Source organism: Tachypleus tridentatus, chromosome 8 (assembly GCF_004210375.1).
Source record: "Tachypleus tridentatus isolate NWPU-2018 chromosome 8, ASM421037v1, whole genome shotgun sequence".
Taxonomy (NCBI): domain Eukaryota; kingdom Metazoa; phylum Arthropoda; class Merostomata; order Xiphosura; family Limulidae; genus Tachypleus; species Tachypleus tridentatus.
Window position 1 is genome coordinate 72,522,937 of NC_134832.1, and position 21,229 is coordinate 72,544,165.

Here is a 21,229-nt window from a genome sequence, read left to right on the forward strand (position 1 = left end):
CCTCGTTGTAATGGTAAGGACCACGATGCATATGAATGTGAAATGAACCCTCATTGCATCAGTTGCAATGGTTCTTACCCATCATACTTTCATTCTTGCCCTAAATGGTTGGAAGAAAAAGAGATGCAGCATTTGAATCAGATTAAAAACATTACTTGCCCTGAGGCTTGAAAGTTGTTGTTCACCACTTCATCCCAGACGTATGCTGCTGCACTTTGTTCCCCTATACAGTGGGAGTGCAGACAAATCTCTGTGCCTTCAAAGGGATCATTCTCAAACCAAATAGAAATTCTAATTTCTATTTCTAATTCTCCATCTATTGCTATTCTTTATTTTTTATGCAAGACTGGCAAGTGGAGGTTTAGACTGATAGACAGTGCATCTCCACTGCTATGTGGATCCTCTTTCTGCAGTCACCTCCAAAACCCAGGATACATTTTATAATCCCTCATTGTAGCTTGTACCATAAGATATTTTCAGTTGATGCAGTGTTTTTTGTTTAATTTATTTTTGAGTTAAATTATATAATTATAGTTTCCAATTTGCTGTTTTTAATGCAGTCCTTCATTGTGATTTTATTTATTTTATTAGTTTACTTCATTAAAATGTAATTAATTTCAACATATATATATGTGTGTGTGTGTGTGTGTGTAAAGGCACATGTACCAACATGTATTTATATTTAAATTCAAACATACAGAAGAATTTGCCTTTGGATTACTCTGTTAATTTTTTTTTTTCCAATGTTCATGATTTAGATGAATGTTTAGGAGAAAGGCTTTGGAGACTGACTGAAATGTTTCCTGAGACACCTAAGATCTACAGTGTGGTATGTGATGGCTGGAACAGTGGGTTGTGTCAAGTGGTGTTATGGCTTTAGCCAGTCAGCCTTCTGGATTTTCTTTTCTTCTTCAGCAATTTTGGTAGCTCCTGTCATATTTGAGATTGAAAGAATGCAAATGGAAGAGATGCAGAAACAACAACAGACAGGTTAGTCACCATTTACTTAGATTGTTATCAAACTATTTGATTTTCATTGTTATTTTCATTTATACTACATTGCTCATATCTCCACAGAGAAATAGCTATAAGCAAACTTCATACAGGCACCTTAACACTTATTTGTAACGTTATATTTCTCCCTTGCCTTTCTCCAGTTCTTATGGACCTCTTCATAGCTTTTCTGATTTAATCAGTGTCTTCTTTATCAGGATTCTCCTTTTGCAAGGATTTCTTAACATGTCTTTTTAAAACTTCATGAGTTTCAACTCGTTAAATAATTCACCTTTGGATTATTTTAATCAAACATTTAGTTTTATTTTTGGAAATAGAAAAGGCAGAGAATTGGAAGAAATGGTATTACCTCTTCCTATGTATGTGTTGGGGTTCCAGTTATTGAAAACATTCCACAAAAATCATTCAAAGCAAATTTTATTTATTTTTATGGCATTTGTCTATTTTGGAGAAGTCCTTAAGATATCACTTTATACTGTGAAGTGGTTCCTTGTTATTTAGATTTAGACGTATAATGTGACACTCAGTCCCACTATTTTTGTGGCTCAAGCATTCGCAACAGTTGATATTGACTAGTTGTTATCCCTCTAGTTCATCACTACAAAACTATGATTGTTGGTTTATTTCAAAGTTAAGAAACACTTTCTGAGTTTTTATAGAACTCGTAGTGTTTTGTAAGTTAAATAGCTTAATTTTCTTTATTCCCTACTGTATGTCAAATTTTGCAATAGTGCCAAAGGTCTATAGCTACCATTTTCCTCATGTTAAGAACATAGTAAACAAAAATATTGCTGCATGTTTGTAGAATAGGTTTTTTTACTCAATGAAACATTGTTACCACTAGCTAACAGGGTATGTAATAAATTTAAAACGTGTTTTTGTAATCAGTAACATTGCCTCAAGCAAAATATGTTTGTAGTTGCATCAGGTTTGTATTATCACACCCTGACATCTAGAATTCATGCACAGTTTCTCATTGCTCTCTTGAAGGTCTTGTGAATTGTTTGGCTAGTTTTCCTTTACTGCAACTTCATCTGCTGTATAGATAATTCACTATTTACTGACTTGTTTGGCCTAATGAATCATCTTGTGTATAAGTGTTGGTGTGAGCTTGTTAATAGTAGTGCTGTAACACCAAAGAGGCACACAGGATTTAAGAAAGCTTTATATACCACTTCCATTTTAACAGGATATTTTAAGAGCTTGTGCTGAGGCTTTGCAAGTAGTGGTGTTATTCATTTATCCCATAATTGCTGAACTTAGTGCTGACATCTGTATTGGTAAACATACTAGCTCTCTTGATGTTGTATAATTGGTCAGCCTGCCAGGCTTTTGTGGTTGTATGTGTTCATCTACCACCTATCTTCATGCAGCTGTTAATAAGTCATGCTCTTAAGGTGCAGTAATAGAAGTAGTTATGGTAACATGTAAAACTACATGCAAAAGAGTCATAAACAATGAGCAGTAGCAAGTAGATAATGACTGTATTAAGGATACAAAATACAGTTTTTGTATAAGCCTATTTGCCTCAAAAGCATTCATAAGGGAATTTTATACATACAAAGTTTTGGTTGTGGATATTCCATTGGCCATTTTACCATCAATATAAGTTTTGTCATTTAATGTATGCTTTGAATAACTATAGTGGAAAGATGAATTCCCTCACAGTGAGTTATGACTGATCAGAATTTTCTGTACTTTCCAGAATTTAGGGTGCCATGAGTTTTATGTAAATCAGGTTTACCATTGACTGAGATACAGTCCCAAATTTGTACTGATCTCTTACCACATGTTGCTATAGATGTCAGTTATTGTTGTTGATTGTTGCTTAATTATATTGACTTGGATTTCTCTGTAAAGAGTGTATGTCTTCACTATTGCTTATTCTAATGATTAAGGTTTGATGGCCATTTTAATATTTTGATTTAATTGTCTTTTTTTTTTTTTTGATGTACACTATGAAATGCTGCACCATCTATCTCCTGCTTCTCTTACTATTCTTCTGGTTGTTTTTAACCAGATCTGGCAGGAGAATGTTTTTCCTGATGCCTGGTGCCAAGATATTATCCTACCTTTCTCTGAGCCTGGGAAGGATCTTAAGATTCCTTCAAACTTCTATCCAGTTGCTTTGACGAGCTGTCTCCATGAGCCCTTAGAGAGGATGGTTAATGCTCATCTTGTTTGGTTCTTTGAATCAAAAACCTCCTCTTGCTCACCCAGTGTAGGTTCCGATGACATGGCTTCACCATGGACCCTGTGATTCGACTTGAAACATTAATCAGAGAAGCCTTTCTCAAATGATAACATCTTGTATCAATATTCTTTGATGTTGAAAAGGCTTATGATACAACATGGAGGTATGGCATTTTGCAAGACCTCCATATATATGGGTTATGTGGTCATTTGTTCACTTTTATAAAAATTTTGTTAATTGACAGGAAATTCCAATTTTGTGTGGGTTCACCACTTCCCCATTCTTTTCTAAGGAACTTGGAGTCCCTCAGGGCTGTGTTCTGAGTATCACACTCTTCAGTATAAAAATTAATACCATCACTGTGCAACTCCCTCTCGCAGTTGCAAACGGGCTTTATGTCGACGACTTTCACATCTCATGTCAGTCTTCAGACATGAGGTTATATTGAGTGGCAGTTACAGACTGCCCTCAATCATTTATTGAAGTGAAATACTGCAAATGGCTTTAACGTCTCTCTTTCTAAAACCGTTTGCATGCACTTTTGCCACCAACGGGGTATTCACCCTGATCCTGAACTTTGTATCGGTGAATTTGTGCTGCCTGTGGTCCCTGAGACAAAGTTCTTGAGTGCTTATCTTTGTCCGTAAACTGACCTTTATACCACACATCAAATAGCTATGGGTCAAATGTACAAGAGCACTAAACATCCTGTTTCCTTTCTTCTACCACATGGGGAGCAAATCGACATTCTATGCTAAAGATATATTGTACTCTTTGATTGAAACTTGACTATGGATCCCTGGTCAATGGTTCTGCCTTAAAGATACTGGACCCTGTTCATCATCAAGGACTTCAGCTCTTCACTGGGGCTTTCCACACTTTTCCAGTTCAGAGCTTATATATAGTCTCATGAACCTTCTTTGCACCTCTGCTGTTTGCAGCTGTTTTTACTATATGCTTCTAAACTTTGTTCCTTACCAAAGCATCCCACCTGGGGTTGTGTTTTCCTTCCTTGGTGGGTCATACTTTTTCAGAACAGACCATCTGCCATTGGTTTTTTTGGTTTTTGTATCCAGGTGCAGTTGGATAAATAGGGTCTGTCCTTGGATAACATTGCTGCATCCACTGCTCAGCCCATCCCACTATGGCTTCTTACAGTCCCCAATTGTTACCCATCTTAGGTCATCTGAGAAAAGTAGACACTCTTGATTGGAAATACTGTCTGCTATTTGCTGAACATCTTTCAAACCATCCTTCCATTCATATTTTTACAGATGGTTTGAAATCAGGTGACTCTGTGGGCTCTGCCATGATTTGTTGTTTTTCGGTGGTTGCCCGCAGAATCCTCTCTACAGTTTCTGTGTTCACTGCTGAACTGTATGCCATATCTCTTGCTCTGGATCACATAGAAGCTAAGCAGTACTCAAACTGGACTATTTATACTGATTTGCTTGGTTTTCTACTGGCCCTGAAATCACTTCACATTGGTTCACACCCTATTCCAGCCGATATTCAAAATGGACTGGCCTATTTCTCTTTAACATCTACTTCTATCCAGTTTTTCTGGATACCAGGCCACATTGGTATTTGTGGGAATGAGCTCGTCGACACTGCAGCTAAGTCTATCTGCTTTGGGACTCACTTGTGTGCCTGTCCCATACACAGACTATGGTCCTGTATTCAAGGCTCGGCTCTCTGCCAGCTGGCAGTTGACTTGGGGTGAGCAGTGCAAAAACAAGCTTTTCAAACAAAACCCTATATTGGACTTTGGCCATAAGGTTTGTCCATAACCTTAGACATTGTTATTGGTGATGGTGACACTGCCCACCTTGGTAATATTTTTAGTTTTTTAATTTATACATTACACCTTTTTTAATGTGGCTCCCTTTCAACAATCACAGTTCATCTAGTTTGATTTGAAATAAGAAACTGGCCATTTTATTATATAACTCGCAACCAGGAGTGGAAAAGCCAACTTCAGGCAACTAACACTGCTGTTTGAACTGTCTGTTTGCACTACTTGTTAGTCACCCTGAGTTATTATTGTACTTTTGCTACACATCTTTTGAAACCTTTTTATTGCTTTCCTTTTCTCTGCTCATTCAAGGTTTAGAATAGATTGGTTTTCTTATGACAAAGGGGAAGTTCATTTTGACACTTAAAATATGATTTTTTGTGTGTGAAACTTACAATGTTAACTAAAAGACTGCCAAATTTTCTGAAGATATACTCACTATATTGAAAGTTTATAAGTAATAAATCTATAGAGACTTTAAATGAGTACAAAAGGTCACGTGTTTGGTCAAATGGACTGAGCTTGTGTTAAGAGAGTATAAACAGAAATTCTAAAATGTTTCCTTTTTAATTTTTGTTGAATCTTTGATTTTAAAATGTTTGCATAATTTAAGTTTGGTTTTACTTTCCCAAAGTTCAGGTTGATATTAGTTTGATCTGGATGATTTAATTTATTATTTATGAGCAACAAATACATCAGTTAGTATAATATAAGCTAACTGAATGACTGAATTATGGTTAAATATATTGTCATTAAAATAAGCACCTAATTAAAGTTAGTATTTCTGATTTTCACTGTTTTGTTTATTTAAACAATGTATTTATTGGAATTCCAATTATGATGACTGTCATGAATATAACCAACTATTGAAAAAAAAAAAAGTTTTCAAGTATTATTAATTTTTATTATTCAGATATTATCTCTTCTCAGAGCCCTTAGCAGCTTTGTGGTATGCCTGTAGACTCTCATTACTAGACACTGGGTTTTGATACCCTTGGTGAGCAGAACACAGATAGCAATTGTGTAGCTTTGTGCTTAATTCAAATAGTGCTGCTTTATATGTATACAATTATGTGCTTGCTTACTAGCCTTGATACTTCCATCTACCCCACGTGTATACATGATATAGATGTGCTGTAGCATACAACAACCCTCCCTTAACAGGAGTGAGACACCCTTCTGGTGCAGCTGACACACTCCCTCTGTACTGTAAAATTCAATTTTCACTTGTCAATTTGACATTGTAGTGTACATATGCATTACATTTCACTTGAGTTTGCCTCGTCTTTTAAAGTTAATAATTTAATTTCTTACACTGATTTCTTAGTTGTTTCTAGTTTTTTTGTTCTTAGTTGTTCCTGTTTTGTTTTTTTTCTATTATGAAACCTGATACTGAGGTTGGTATTTGGTATCTATTTTCAGTTAGATTATGAATTCCAAATTTCAAGTGACAACAACTACTGCTGTTGTGACTTCTGCCTCTGCTCCTCAACTTGCACCTTTTTAGGCCTCAAACTCCATGCATTCTGCTGAGAAGATCTTGGTTTTGGTATGTCTTGAATTGAAGTATATTATATGGCCTGCTATGTCTCCTGTTATCTCAGACTAGACATTATGTTTCCTAGTGTACCTGAGCAGGATGATGATGATTTAGTTAGTCTATTTTCACCTTCTCCACCATTGGACACTCCCAAACTGTCTTCAGCCTTCCTGAATATGGTCTGATGGGTTTGTTACCTTTTATTTGTATCTCCTGTGTCACATGATTCCTCTCTTTCTCTTCTACATTCTGTTATTTTCTGTGATTACCCAGTTTTCTTCATCTCCAGGTATCAGGTTCCATGCAGACTAGTTTACAACACAGTAACATTTTGGAGTCAACAGGCCTCTTTCCCTTCATACCTCTGATAATTTTCCATTACTGTGCTATCTTTTGGATTTCCTTGAAGTCCATGATTTAGTGTGTGGATCTGACCCTGATATCTGATTTTTTCCAAGCCCCAGATTTCCCATCTCCTTTTGTGTTATTTTTCCTTCATCTTTCTGTGTAAAACTATCCACTAATCCTTTGTGAGGTTTATGGATGATATGCACTCCAGTGTTTTGGGATCTTCTGGGTAGGGATGCACTTGCAGCTAATGTGTCAGTCCATGTCTTATTTACAAGTCTTTGTCTTGCTCCATTTTTATGCTGGACATTTCTTGGAGACCTTCTTGACTCTTTGCAGTCCAGGATAGAAGTTTCTCATCAACACTTTTCCCTTTCATCTCTGGTTTCTCCTTTTGCACAGCCTTCACATACTATCTTTTCTTTCCCCATTATTCTCTTTTTGCACCTTTGTCTGTTCTTCCTATCCCACATATCAGTGACTAGTCATCATTTCACTCATTGCTAAGTACCCCACCACCAACAGTGCTGGTATGGTCGTAACATGTTTGACAAAGGTTTTGCACCTTTGGACCAATTTTACCTTAGATTATTTGGTGCTTTAAGTGTTATTTGAAGGACCTTTCCTTCATTTTCTCACTCAACCTTCCTTGTCCCCACATCCTGTATATTTCTCTCCAACGCAGGACCTAGTTTCTTACCAGCATGTTTTGGGAATGCGGTCTTCCATGGAAGTTCTTAATTTTTTAGGTTGTGCTTATGTGTATTCTTCAGTGAGTATTGCACAATCAGTAGAACCTTGATGAAGAGTCCCTGGATTCATGTATTCTAGTCTCTCCCTTATTACAAGTCAATTTTGTGGTTCAACAGGGACTACACACAACAGGCATTCCTCTTTCATCTCCCCATCGGTGTGGATTCCTGTACATGGTGAGGGGAACTCCCAGGGAAGGTTCTGTTCTATCTGGTTACCTTCTCTGGGATCTAAACATCCACCCATGTGTTTGCCGTGCGTGGCGACCCGTGAAGGGGAGGAGAGGATCCTGGTGGTTGAGGGGTCCAACCCTAACACACCACTTTGGCCTCGAATTCCTGTAGACGGGCAGCCTTTGGGTGACCCCTCTTGGGTCAATTGGCTGGTCCACTTGGGCTAGAGTCAACCAAGTACCAGTGTTGGAAGTTCTCAATGGGTGTTGTGGACATTGTGCCTGATGCTGGTGTTTGGGTATAGTGCTCACGAAACCCTGGCATTGCTGCATTGTCCTTGCATGACTTTGTAGTGCATCCCCTTGTAGGGTTCCATGGTGGGTGGGGTTGGTGGGTACCAAAATTTTTTCTTTTTCCTATGGATCCTCCAAAAAATTTAAATAAAATTGTAAAAAACAGTCAATGGGTAGCGACCACGCCTTGAATACTCAGAACAGCAATCTTCAACATCAGTAACACACGCACCTCATTTTCTTATATTACATTCTCTTTCGGAGAAACCTTTAGGGCAAATGTCCCCTTTTTTTATTCAAAAGGGACTAGAGGGACTTGCTGGCTCTCCAAAGTCAGTAAAGAAACTTCGATCTGGTGACATATTGGTTGAAACATCCACAACCCAACACAGTGAACTCCTCTTGAATTCAAAGGCAATTGGGGATATACCTATTTAGGTTATACCCCATGCTACCTTGAATTCTTCACGAGGAGTTATTGTTAAAAGGGATTTGAAGAACATTCCCGAGTCAGAGATTCTCGCTGGTCTCTCCACTCAAGGAGTTTCTGCAGTGAGGCGCATCTCCACTCGCAAAGATGGAGTTACACTGCCAACAAATACCCTCGTTTTAACATTTACTTCACCACGTGCACCTGCCACCATCAAGGCAGGTTATCTCATTTGCAGGGTTTGGCCATACATACCAAACCCTCTTCGATGTTTCCAATGTCAGAGATTCAGCCACTCAAAGACATCTTGTCATGGTTCCCGGACATGTGCTCGTTGTGGAGGCAAGGACCACGGTGCCTATGACTGTGACATGAACCCACATTGCGTAAACTGCAATGGTTCTCACCCCTCTTACTTTCATTCCTGCCCAAAATGGTTGGAGGAAAAAGAGATGCAGCGTTTGATAACGACACATAACATTAGTTATCCTGAGGCTCGGAAATTGCTGTTCACATCTCCATCTCAGACCTATGCTGCTGCACTTCATTCCACAACTACAGTGGGAGTGCAGACAGATCTCTCTGTGCCTCCAAGAGAATCGTTTTCAAATCAAATGAAAAGCCTTTTGGCCTTCGTGGTTAAAAAGGTTGATGAATCGACTTCTACACCCATCTCTGTTCCTCCCATACCTTCCAACAAACCTCAAGATCCATGTCCTTCAGTTTCAAATACAGGCATTTCTTCTGATACATCTTTTTCTCCCACCACAAGAGACAAAACAATTATTCGTTCACGTCCTCAGTCACTGGATTCCCCTTCCACAACAAAACCTGCCCACCCGACACAGAGCAGGATCCATGGAGGTTGATAGAACTAAAGACAGTAAAGAAAAAAGTGGTCGTAAACTGAAGGGTTCTCCAGCCACTTCACCTACCTGTTCTTAAAATGGCCACCTTGATACAATGGAACTGTCGAGGTTTACGTTCTAATCTGGATGACATCAAAACGCTGATTGCTTCCTACCATCCTGTTTGTCTTTCTTTACAAGAAACATTTCTCAAAACTGCTGATACTGTCTCCATTCGGCAGTTTTCTCTGTACAGGAATGGCAGGTTGTGTGATGGTTGAGTACATGGTAGGGTGGCACTGTTGGTTGATCAACACGTGCCCACCCTGTCTTTGTCACTCAACACACCCTTGGAGGCTGTAGCCATCCATGTTTTCTTTGGTCATACCATCACTGTTTGTTCTCTGTACCTGTCTCCTGGAGAGACATATGATCAATCAGATCTTGATGCTCTCGTTGAACAGTTGCCATCTCCATTTCTAATCCTGGGGATTTTAATGGACATCATCCCCTCTGGGGAAGTGCTATTATTGATGGGAGGGGCCGATCTGTAGAGCGGATGCTCTCTGATCACAATCTTTCTCTTTTCAATACTGGTTCTTCCACTTACTTTCATGCACCTAGTCAGTCCTTTACTGCTATTGATCTCTCAGTTTGCTCCCCTTCATTATTCTCCCATTTTTCATGGAGGGTTGACAGTAATCCACTAGGCAGTGATCATTTTCCGATCCTTTTGAGAGAGACTGGCCGTGGTCGATGCCACCCTACCCGCGTGCCCTGGTGGAAGCTGGATCAGGCAGACTGGTCCACTTTCACTGCTCTCGCAGAACTAGATCCTGCCATCGTAAATCAGCCATCAATAGACGACTGTGTAGCAGTGGTAACTGACTGTATTACACATGCAGCTGCTCAGTGTATTCCTAAAACCTCGACACGTTTTCCACGATATCCTCATCCGTAGTGGAATCCTGCTTGCCACTTAGCACGGAAGGCTCAAAAGCGGGCCTGGGATACTTTTCGTAGATATCCCACACTTTCAAACCGGTTGCTTTCCAACGGGCCGTGCACATGCTAGGTGGGTAAGACGTTAAAGCCAGAAGGAATCTTGGATTAAGTTCACAACCAGCATATCTTCTACCACCAGTTCCAAGATCATATGGGACAGGATTCGAAAGGTTAATGGGCACTACAATTCTGTCCCCCTCTCGATCTTACTCTCTGGTCAGGAGGTGACTGATGTTCGGAACATTGCTAACACTCTAGGTGAAAGCTTTTGCCGGGTATCTAGCACTTCTGCTTGTTCCTCCACCTTCCTGGCCATCAAGACTCGGGCAGAGCGATCAATTCTTTCCTTTCGAACTGACTGTTTCTATGACTATAATTGTCCCTTTACCCTGGTGGAACTAAAAATGGCCCTTTATCGGTCTGCCAGTACGTCTGTTGGACCTGATGATATTCATTATGACATGCTGCACCATCTATCTCCTGCTTCTCTTGATGTCCTTCTGATTGTTTTCAACCAGATCTGGCAGGAGAATGTTTTTCCTGATGCCTGGTGCCAGGCTATTATTTTACCTTTCTCTAAGCCAGGGAAAGATCCCAAGATTCCTTCAAACTACCATCCAATTGCTTTGATGAGCTGACTCTGTAAGACATTAGAAAGGATGGTTAATGCTCCTCTTGTTTGGTTCCTTGAATCAAACAACCTCCTCTCGCCCACCCAGTGTGGGTTCCATCGACAGCACTCCACCACAGACCACCTAATTCATCTTGAAACATCTATCAGAGAAGCCTTTCTCAACCGACAACATCTTGTATCAATATTTTTTGACATAGAGAAGGCTTACGACACAACATGGAGGTATGGCATTTTATGAGACCTCCATACATATGGGTTACGTGGCCATCTACCCATGTTTATTAAAAATTTTTTAATGGACAGGAGATTCCAAGTTCATGTGGGTTCGACACTTTCCTGTTCTTTTGTACAGGAACTTGGAGTCCCTCAAGGCTGTGTATTGAGTGTTACATTCTTCAGTATAAAGATAAATGCCATCACTGAACAACTCCCTCTCACTGTTGCAATGGGCTGTATGTCGACGACTTTCACATCTCATGTCAGTCGTCAAACATGAGATATATTGAGCGCAACTACAAACCTCCCTCAATTGTGTATGGAAGTGGACTCTGGCGAACGGCTTTAATTTCTCTCTCTCCAAAACTGTATGCATGCACTTTTGCCGTCGATGGGGTATTCATCCTGATCCTGAACTTCATATTGGTGAAGTTTTGCTGCCAGTGGTCCCGGAGACCAAGTTCTTGGGGCTTATCTTTGATCGTAAACTGACCTTTATACCACACTGGTATAAGCAGCTTCGGTCAAATGTACAAGAGCACTGAACATTCTCCATGTTCTCTCTTCTACCAGTTGGGGGGCAGATCGCTGTTCAATGTAAAAGGTATGTCGTGCTCTTATTAGATCGAAACTCGATTATGGGTCTATGGCTCTGCCAGACCCTTGGCCTTAAAGATGCTGGACCCCATTCATCACCAAGGACTTCGACTCTGCACTGGGGCTTTCCGCACTCTCCAGTTCAAAGTATATACATTGAATCTCATGAACCTTCTCTACACCTTCGCCGTTTGCAACTATCTTTACAATATACTTCGAAACTTCATTCCTTGTCAAAGCATCCCACCTGGAAATGTGTTTTCCTTCCTCGGTGGGCAGTACTTTTCAGAACAGACGATCTGTCATTGTCCGCTTGGCCTTCACATCCGGGCACAATTGGATGAATTGGGTCTGTCCTTGATAACATTGCAGATTCCACAGGTTGGCCCATCCCACCATGGCTTATTACAGCCCCCAAATGTGACCTTTCTTTCAGTCACCTAAAAAGGCAGATACTCCAGATTGGAAGTACCTTCTTTTATTCAATGAATATCTTTCAAACAATCATTCAGTTCCCATTTATACAGATGGTTCCAAATCAGGTAATTCAGTGGGCTCTGCTATGGTTTGCTATAGGTCAGTAGTTGCATGCAGAATCCCTTCTACAGCTTCTGTGTTCACTGCTGAACTGTATGCCATATCTCTTGCCCTGGATCATATTGCAGCTGAGCAGTACTCCAACTGCACTATTTATACTGATTTGCTTAGTTCTATACTTGCCTTGGAATCGCTACACGTTAGCTCACATCCTATTCTCGCTGATATTCGAAACTGACTGGCCCATTTCTCATTGGCAGCGACTTGAATCAAGTTTTTCTGGGTACCAGGCCATGTTGGTATTCTTGGGAACGAGCTTGCAGACATGGCAGCTAAATATGTCTGCTTCAGCACCATCACTCCTATGCCTATTCCGTACATGGACTATGGTGTTGTCTTCAAGGCTCGGCTCCGTGCCAGCTGGCAATCCACTTGGAGTGAGCAACGCGACAACAAACTTTTTCAAATCAAACCCAAAATTGGACTTTGGCCATCTAGCTTCCATTTATACAGATGGTTCCAAATCAGGTAATTCAGTGGGCTCTGCTATGGTTTGCTATAGGTCAGTAGTTGCATGCAGAATCCCTTCTACAGCTTCTGTGTTCACTGCTGAACTGTATGCCATATCTCTTGCCCTGGATCATATTGCAGCTGAGCAGTACTCCAACTGCACTATTTATACTGATTTGCTTAGTTCTATACTTGCCTTGGAATCGCTACACGTTAGCTCACATCCTATTCTCGCTGATATTCGAAACTGACTGGCCCATTTCTCATTGGCAGCTACTTGAATCCAGTTTTTCTGGGTACCAGGCCATGTTGGTATTCTTGGGAACGAGCTTGCAGACATGGCAGCTAAATATGTCTGCTTCAGCACCATCACTTCTATGCCTATTCCGTACATGGACTATGGTGTTGTCTTCAAGGCTCGGGTCCCGCTGCCAGCTGGCAATCCACTTGGAGTGAGCAACGCGACAACAAACTTTTTCAAATCAAACCCAAAATTGACTTTGGCCATCTAGCTCCGTGTAAAGTTCAGAAGGAGGAAGTTGTTCTCACTAGGCTATGCATTGGTCACAGTTTTTTAACTCATCATTTTCTTTTATATGGGACTGATGCACCAATGTGTAGTTTGTGTAACACTCAAATCACTATCAGCCACGTTTTACTTTCTTGCCATTGTTACAATTCTCTACGACGGCAATATTTTAAACATATTTTTTCCCAGGGTCAGTCTGTAACATTGGACAGAGTTATTGGTGATGGTGACTCTGTCTACCTTGATAATGTTTTTAATTTTTTAATGGCCATTAATCTTTTAATCTCATTTAAGTGTTGCATATTCATTCATTACACCTGTTTAATTGTGGTTCCTTTTTTACAGTTTTATTCTCTCTCATTCAATTTGACATTGGACAATGGCCAGAACATTAAATAACTCGACACCAGGACTGGAAAGGCCAACTTCAGGTGACTAACGCTACTGTTTGAACTACTCTACTCTAGTCGTCCCATGAAGTTGTTATTATACTTTTGCTGCATATCATTTCACACATTTACTACTTTACATTTTAGTACTGGCCATATTGACTCATAACCCAGAACCAGGACTGGAAAGGCCAACTTCAGGTGATTGACGGTGGTTCTTGAACTTACTTGTTAGTCTTACAACTTTGTTGACTGGATGTCACCATTGGTTTTACACAATTTTCTGTTTTAATTGCTGGTCATGATCATTACCATTTTGCTAGAGTAAATATTTTACAACTTTGAAGACTGGATGTCACCATTGGTTTTTACACCATTTTCTGTTTTAATTGCTGTTTTGTTTTTACCTTCATTTACTTTTACAAATTTTACTCCATTTACTTGACTTTATCTTTTTACTGGACATTTGGCTACTCATTGTTACAATTTTGCTATGTATCTTTTAAAACTTCTATTCTTTTACATTTTGATACTGGTTGCTATGACACTTAACCCGGAACCAGGACTGGAAAGACCAACTTCAGTTGACTGACGGTGGTTCTTGAACTTGCCTGTTAGTCTTCCTGGCGGGTTATGATCATTACCTTTTTGCTAGAGTAAATACCTTACAACTTCTTATACTCTGCCTTCTATCTTAACATTGTAGACTAGGTGTCAACATTGGTTTTATACTTTTTTGTTTTACCTTCATTTCCATTTATGTCTATTACTACATTTATTTATTTTTTTTTTACATTTTTTAGAATGTCTGGCGTAGATGGCCTTGCTGCTTTGTGCCATAAAACACTAAATCAATCAATCAATCAACTCTTTCATCTCCTCATCCCAAGTTGCATCTTTTTACAGATGCTTCTCTGTCACATTGTACCCCCCTACCCAAAGTAGCACAGTGGTATGTGTGTGGATTTACACTGCTATAAACCAGGTTTTGACACCTGTGGTAAGCAGAGTACAAATAACCCATGGTGTAGCTTTGTGCTTAATTTCAGTCAATCAGTCATTGCCAGATTGGGGAAGAATTGTAGATTCATAGGAAATTGTTCATCATTGGTCTTTGACCAAACAAACTCTACACGTCAATATTCTAGAACTTCTTGCTTTTCTCTGACATTTAGTTCATTTCCTATCTTTAGAATGAGGCAAATTGATGAGGATTTTTTCTAATGATTTGACTTTTGTCTGTTATCATCAGTCAATAAAAGGTTAACCATTCATGCTAACTTTGTTTTCTAATGTTAGAAATTCTGTTCTGGGCCCATTCACATCATATGCAGCTGTTAGGGTGTTATGTCTTGGGGAACTCTGAATTTCTTTTCAGATTGATTATCTCAGCCTGATAATGTTTTCTTCATAGAGTATTCCTTTGTAGAGAGATATCGCACTCTATCGGTTTTCTTTAGATTCTTTCCAAAGGTCACTTGTCTATGTTAATTTGCACTGGCCCATTCATTAGTTCAGTGTCGGATTCTAGCCAGTATATGAGATGAGATATCACTTCAGAACCTATTATTTTCCTTGACTGAAAATATATTTCTGATAGATATTCCTTGATCTCTCACCATTTCTCATAACACAATCTTAGAATACAACTTTTAGTTTTGTTTTTACTTAGGGTTAAAAAAATCAATACAGTGTCATTGTCAGATCAGTTTTGTCAGGAATGTCACACCATGCTCTCCATTTAAACTATTTATGTATATTCATTCATGTGTTATATAGCTTTTAACATTTAGTCATAATTTTACAGCATAGCATTTAGGATACCTTACATACAAACTGATGAAGAAATCATACTTTAGTTAATGCTGCCACAATGAAAATGATGAGTAATACATATGTAGAACAGTTTAAAAACATTTTTGTAGTTTTCATTAAGCATTATAAAATCATCCTAGAGCTTGAAGTTTAGTTCTAATTGGCTCATACTGTTGACAAAAGTAATGTAATAATATTGGTACATTAAGTTAAGGATCTTTGTATGTGACTGAGAGTTTAGAATTAAAGAAATGTGTACATTTCTGTGTATAATTTTAATTTGAACACATTATAAAATGTTTGTGTATGTTCTAGACTACTGCAATTCAGGTTTTTCAAGGAATTTGCATGTTTTACTTTAAATCTACTTGGAGTGTTTTTCTAGAAGTACAATGAACAATATGAAACAAAACTGCTTATTTAATAGACAATGTGTGATAATAAAACCTGTTGTCCTGGACTTTGGGTACTGTTAATTTCACACCCATAAAACCAAATTGTATTATTTGATTAGAGTAGCCCAAGAGTTGAAAGTGACTGTAGTTGCCTTCTATTTAGTCTATCAGCTCAAAATTATAGACATCTAGTGCAGATATAACCCTTGAGTGGCTTGTATTGAATATCTAAAACAAATAAAATATAATATTCACACTTTGCAATTAGGTGTATAAAGCTGAACTTTATACCAGTAAAGTAACAGTTATAGTTTATGAAAATTTCAGTGTATGCTAAAACTGAATACACTTATAACAAATTTGCAAGCTGCCTTTTATTGGGACATTTATCATCTAAATCATCTAACTTTTCAGAAAATCTTTTAGTAAACATATTCAGATTTCTCATAATTCTACAAATGGGAAAATGCTGCCCATAAAATGAAGCTGAGAATCCTACTCTCATAGCAATAAGGCCATAAATACTTATATTGTTTGCTAGTAACTTTAAAACTTTGTAAATGAAGTAGAACTCATAACGTTAGAACAGGTGGAAATGTTTTTTTAAAGTTCTATGAATTAATGATAAATATTATTGAATGTTTTGCATGTTGAAATTTTCTTTGCAAGTGTTTTATAATCCATTCATTAAACATTGACATATGTATATGTTGTTTATGAATATTCTCTCAATAATAATTCCTTGAACAGTTATAGTTTGTAACTTTCTTATATCTCATGCCAAAATATAGTGATGTTTTTGTTTATCAGTTTCAAGTTTTCTTCAGGGGATGGACCACCAGTAGAGAGGCTGTGTCTGCATTGTCAACACAAACATCATGTGCTGTAACTGCAAAAGTAGATTTATCAGACAAAATTTCACATTTTTTATATCATATTACAATAAAAGATGAATTTTGGTGTCTTACATTCACCTGTTTATATATTTGTTACAAGAGTTAAGAGTTAATTAAGGGTGGTTAATGCTCATATTGTTTGGTTCCTCCAATCAAACAACCTCCTCTCACCCACCCAGTGTGGGTTCCGATGTCAGCGCTCCATCCTGGACCACCTGAAACATCAGAGAAGTCCTTCTCAAATGCCAACATCTTGTATCAATATTTGTTGACATTGAGAAGGCTTATGATACAACATTGGAGGTATGGCATTTATATACCTATATATATGTTGGTTACGTGGCCATTTGCCAATTTTATTAAACATTTTTTAATGGACAGGAGATTCCAAGTTTGTGTGGGTTCGACATTTTCCCGTTGTTTTCTACAGGAATTTGGAATCCCTCAGGGCTGTGTTTTGTGTGTCACACTTTTCAGTGTAAAAATTAATGCCATCATTGATCAACTCCCTCTCACTGTCAGTCATCAAACATGAGGTATATTGAGCAGCAGCTACAGACGCCCCTCAATCGTTTATGGCTTTAATTTCTCTAAAACTGTTTGCATGTAATTTTGCCACCAATAGGGTATTCACCCTGATCCTGATCTTCATATTGGTGAAGTTGTGCTGCACGTGGTCTCTGAGACAAAGTTCTTGGAGCTTATACCACCCATCAGCTACGGGTCAGATGTACAAGAGCACTGAACATCCTCCATGTCCTCTCTAGCACCACTTTGGGTGCAGATTGATGTTCTGTGCTAAAGATATATTGTGCTGTTAGTCGATCGAAACTGGATTATGGATCATTGGTCTATGACTCTGCCATATCCTCGGCCTTAACGATGCTGGACCTCATTCATCATCAAGGATGTGGCTCTGCACTGGGACTTTCTGCACTTCCCCATTCAGAGCTTATACATAGTCTTGAACTTTCTTTGCATTTCCGACGTTTACAACTGTCTTTACTATATGCTTCAAAACTTTGTTCCTTACTAAAGCATCCTGCCTGAGATTGTGTTTTCCTTCTTCGGTGGGCCATACTTTTTCAGTTTTCTTTTAGTCAAAGCAACATCCTGTGACAAGGAAACTTGAAGGAAAGCCCTGTTAAGGTGATTCTTAACAAAGAACTAAGGTAAAACAAAATCTTGTAATTTACTGTTCTTAGCATTCATTCTTGAATTAAGTGTATTCTCAAAGGTCTGTAACATTAAAAGTATTTAAATCAAAGCTAATTATTTTGTATGAGATAAATATAAACATTTTGTGTCATTAATTTCTCAGTATTGTAAATGTAATTTATAGTGCAATGAAGTTCTGATTTTGCTTTTAGTTTTGTTCAGTATATACTCTTAAAAAAAAAAAACGCAAAAAGCAAAATTTGAGGCATATTGTTAACAAGTTTATTCCGGGTAGTTCTGTATGATGTGTGTGAAACTTTGCACATTCACTGCTGAACATCCAAAGTCTGCAAAGGCGAGGTCCACGCTCACTAGTTGAAGTTTAATGTCACTCAACGTCAATAACGAGTATGCCCCCCGTGAGCATCAATAACTGCTTGGCATCTTCTGCCCATGGAAGCGATGAGATGACGAATCACATTCTGTGGAATGGCTGTCCACTTAGCCTGCAAAGCTGCTGCAAGCTGAGGTAGAGTCTGAGGTTGTTGTCGCAGACGTCGGTCCAACTAGTCCCAAAGATGTTCGATGGGGTTTAAATCTGGTGGGCCAGGGAAGAACGTTGATGTTGTGGTGTCTCAAGAAGACAGTGGTGAGTCGGGCTGTGTGAGGACTGGCGTTGTCATGTTGAAAAACGTTGTTGACGTTCACCATGATGGGTTGCACATGGGACCTAAGAATCTCGTCGACGGTTGCGTACGGTCTGATCGGAAATCCTACGCAGCCCTGGTATGGTTGAGGCAGTAGACTTCACAGTGGTGGTCCTATCCAGAAGGTGATGTAACCGGATGTAGTGATCTTGTGCGAGCGTGGTCACACGAGGTCTGCCAGATCGTGGACGGTCACAAGTTGATCCATGTTGTTGGTGACGATTCTATTGCCTTGTGGTGGTGCTTGGGTGGACATTCACAGCTCTGGCAACATCTGATCGAGATTTGCCTGCTTCCAAGCGACCAATGGCGTTGTTGCGTTGTGCTTCAGTCAGTCTTGGCGTAACTGTATTGTGTGTCGGTGGCTTAACACTGAGCTATGGAAACCGAGAACCCGTCACTTTTATAGGGATTTTGCACATGTTGCACTTGCAGAACATGCAGATCTCTCAAACAAATTTATTGGACACGAATGCATTTTGGAGAAAAATCCGATGTTTTACTCTATTTTCAAAGTGCACAACTTTTATTGTCATTTTGGTCTGACAATCAGTGCCTTAACACGTGTAACATCACATACTCTGAGCTTGTAACGTTATTACATATATTTCTTTTAAAATAACAAAAATACCCCTTTTGCATTTCTTTTTTTGAAGAATATATATATATAAAAATTATGTATGTATAATGTAATTATGAATCAGTGATTTTAAATGATAACCAATTTTTAAATAAGTGAAATTTAACAAGATTAAGAAACCGATGAAGAATCTGTTGTAAGATTAGTTCCAGTAATTTTGATATTTTCCAGTTTTTATCACCAATGATACACATGACTGTTTAAAAATATATATTGACCGTAGACTGTAAGTGAATAAGGTAGCTAAATTGTGTATTTATATTTCTTCAATAAAATAACATGATACCACTCTATACATATGTTTACTACACTTTATAAATGTATGTTCCTTTGCAATTTTATTTCTGGCAGTCATTGGCAAATAAATTACAACATCACTGCATTGTTCATGTCCCATTCTACCTTTTAATTCAATTCCTTTAGTGGCAGAGCAATATGTCTACAGATTTACAACATTAGAAACTGGGTTCATTACCTATGGTGGGCAGAGCACAGATAGCCCATTGTTTAGCTTTGTGCTTAATTTCAAACAAACAAACAAAACAGTTCTATCATCCCAGTAAATTACAATATTACTGCACTGTTTATGGCCATTTCCTAAAGGTAATTGTATCACTATGCTCCACTTTTTCTTAATAGCACTTCAATTTAAGTTTGAAACATTTCCTTTGCAGTTACTGTATTGTTATTTTATAACTGACCACAGCATTAAAGTCTCCTTTAAAGTCAGACATGATGCAAACCTTTTCTCAAGACAACAAAGTCTCTTATGTTTTCAGGTCAATCCAGAACCTCATTGGGGGCTGAAAGCATGAGCCAAAGCAAGGTTTGTAACAGGGTTATGATAATTTTTTATATTTTTTTTTAACTTTCATAAATAGTAAATTGTTCTTAATTTATACTTCTTAAAAATCCATTATAGAATAATTTATCTGTAGCTGTTTATTACTCATTGCTTGTGAAATTAGGATTTAACTTTTTTTCCCACTTTGCATAGCTGGAATGGATTTCTCATTGTGGATGTTGTCACTTTATATGTATTTTTAAAGTTTTATTCCTTTTTAAAACAAATTCCTTATTAGAGCTTCAGAAGGAGCTTTTAACTTTCAAATCGCCAACTATTTTATATCATTCAGTACTGGTGGAGCACACTTGTTCTATCATATTGAATAGTCTTATACTTCTCTCCGTTGCAGTACTCAGTATGAAGAACTAGCCAGAAAACATTAATATCTGTGTAGAATACATAAAAAAAACCACAGCATTAATTAGTGAAAATAAATCTTAGTACTTATGGTATGTTTTCGTGTATGTGCGTGATTCATATATTACTGTCCCCATTGGCACTTACAACTCTAGAAACCAGGTTTTGATACCTGTGGTAGGCACAACACAGATAGCCCATTATGTAGCTCTGTTCTTTACAAACAAACAAAAATCATGTGTTATAAGGAACCCTGCAACTAACAGCCATTTTTTTTGTATAAGTCATTTGGAAAATATTTTTAGAAAGCTATTTAGATCCATCTGTACCATACTAACAATGTTAGTCAAAATTGTATGGTATTTTTATAATTTTACAACTCTTTATATATGTTCAGTGTTATTACATACATAGAAATATTTTGAAGAAATGGTAAATTGCAGCTTTAATTTTATTAAATACTGTGTCAAAATGTTGGAAAAAATCCTCTTTTTTTTTTTCTTCTTTTTAACCTTAATCCTGCATCATATTTAATACGCTTGTTGTAATACCATTGTATTTTAATACTGCTTATTGTATTAAGCATGCTCTTTATTCATTCTCTGCTGA

The 21,229-nt window shown here is 38.1% G+C and overlaps 1 protein-coding gene across 6 annotated transcripts in view; it reads left to right on the top strand.

The window, feature by feature from the left end:
* Window positions 1–21,229, top strand: part of LOC143222657 (mitochondrial import receptor subunit TOM22 homolog) — a 35,448-nt gene that overhangs the window by 4,484 nt on the left and 9,735 nt on the right. For 5 of the 6 annotated variants that reach the window (XM_076449446.1, XM_076449445.1, XM_076449451.1 and 2 more), the window contains exons 2-3: window positions 759–990; window positions 20,196–20,242. In XM_076449446.1, the coding sequence (XP_076305561.1) occupies window positions 837–990; window positions 20,196–20,242 (201 nt within the window). In that variant the 5' untranslated portion in view covers window positions 759–836. The remainder of the gene's footprint in view (window positions 1–758; window positions 991–20,195; window positions 20,243–21,229) is intronic. The other variant, XM_076449450.1, reaches the window with a different exon arrangement.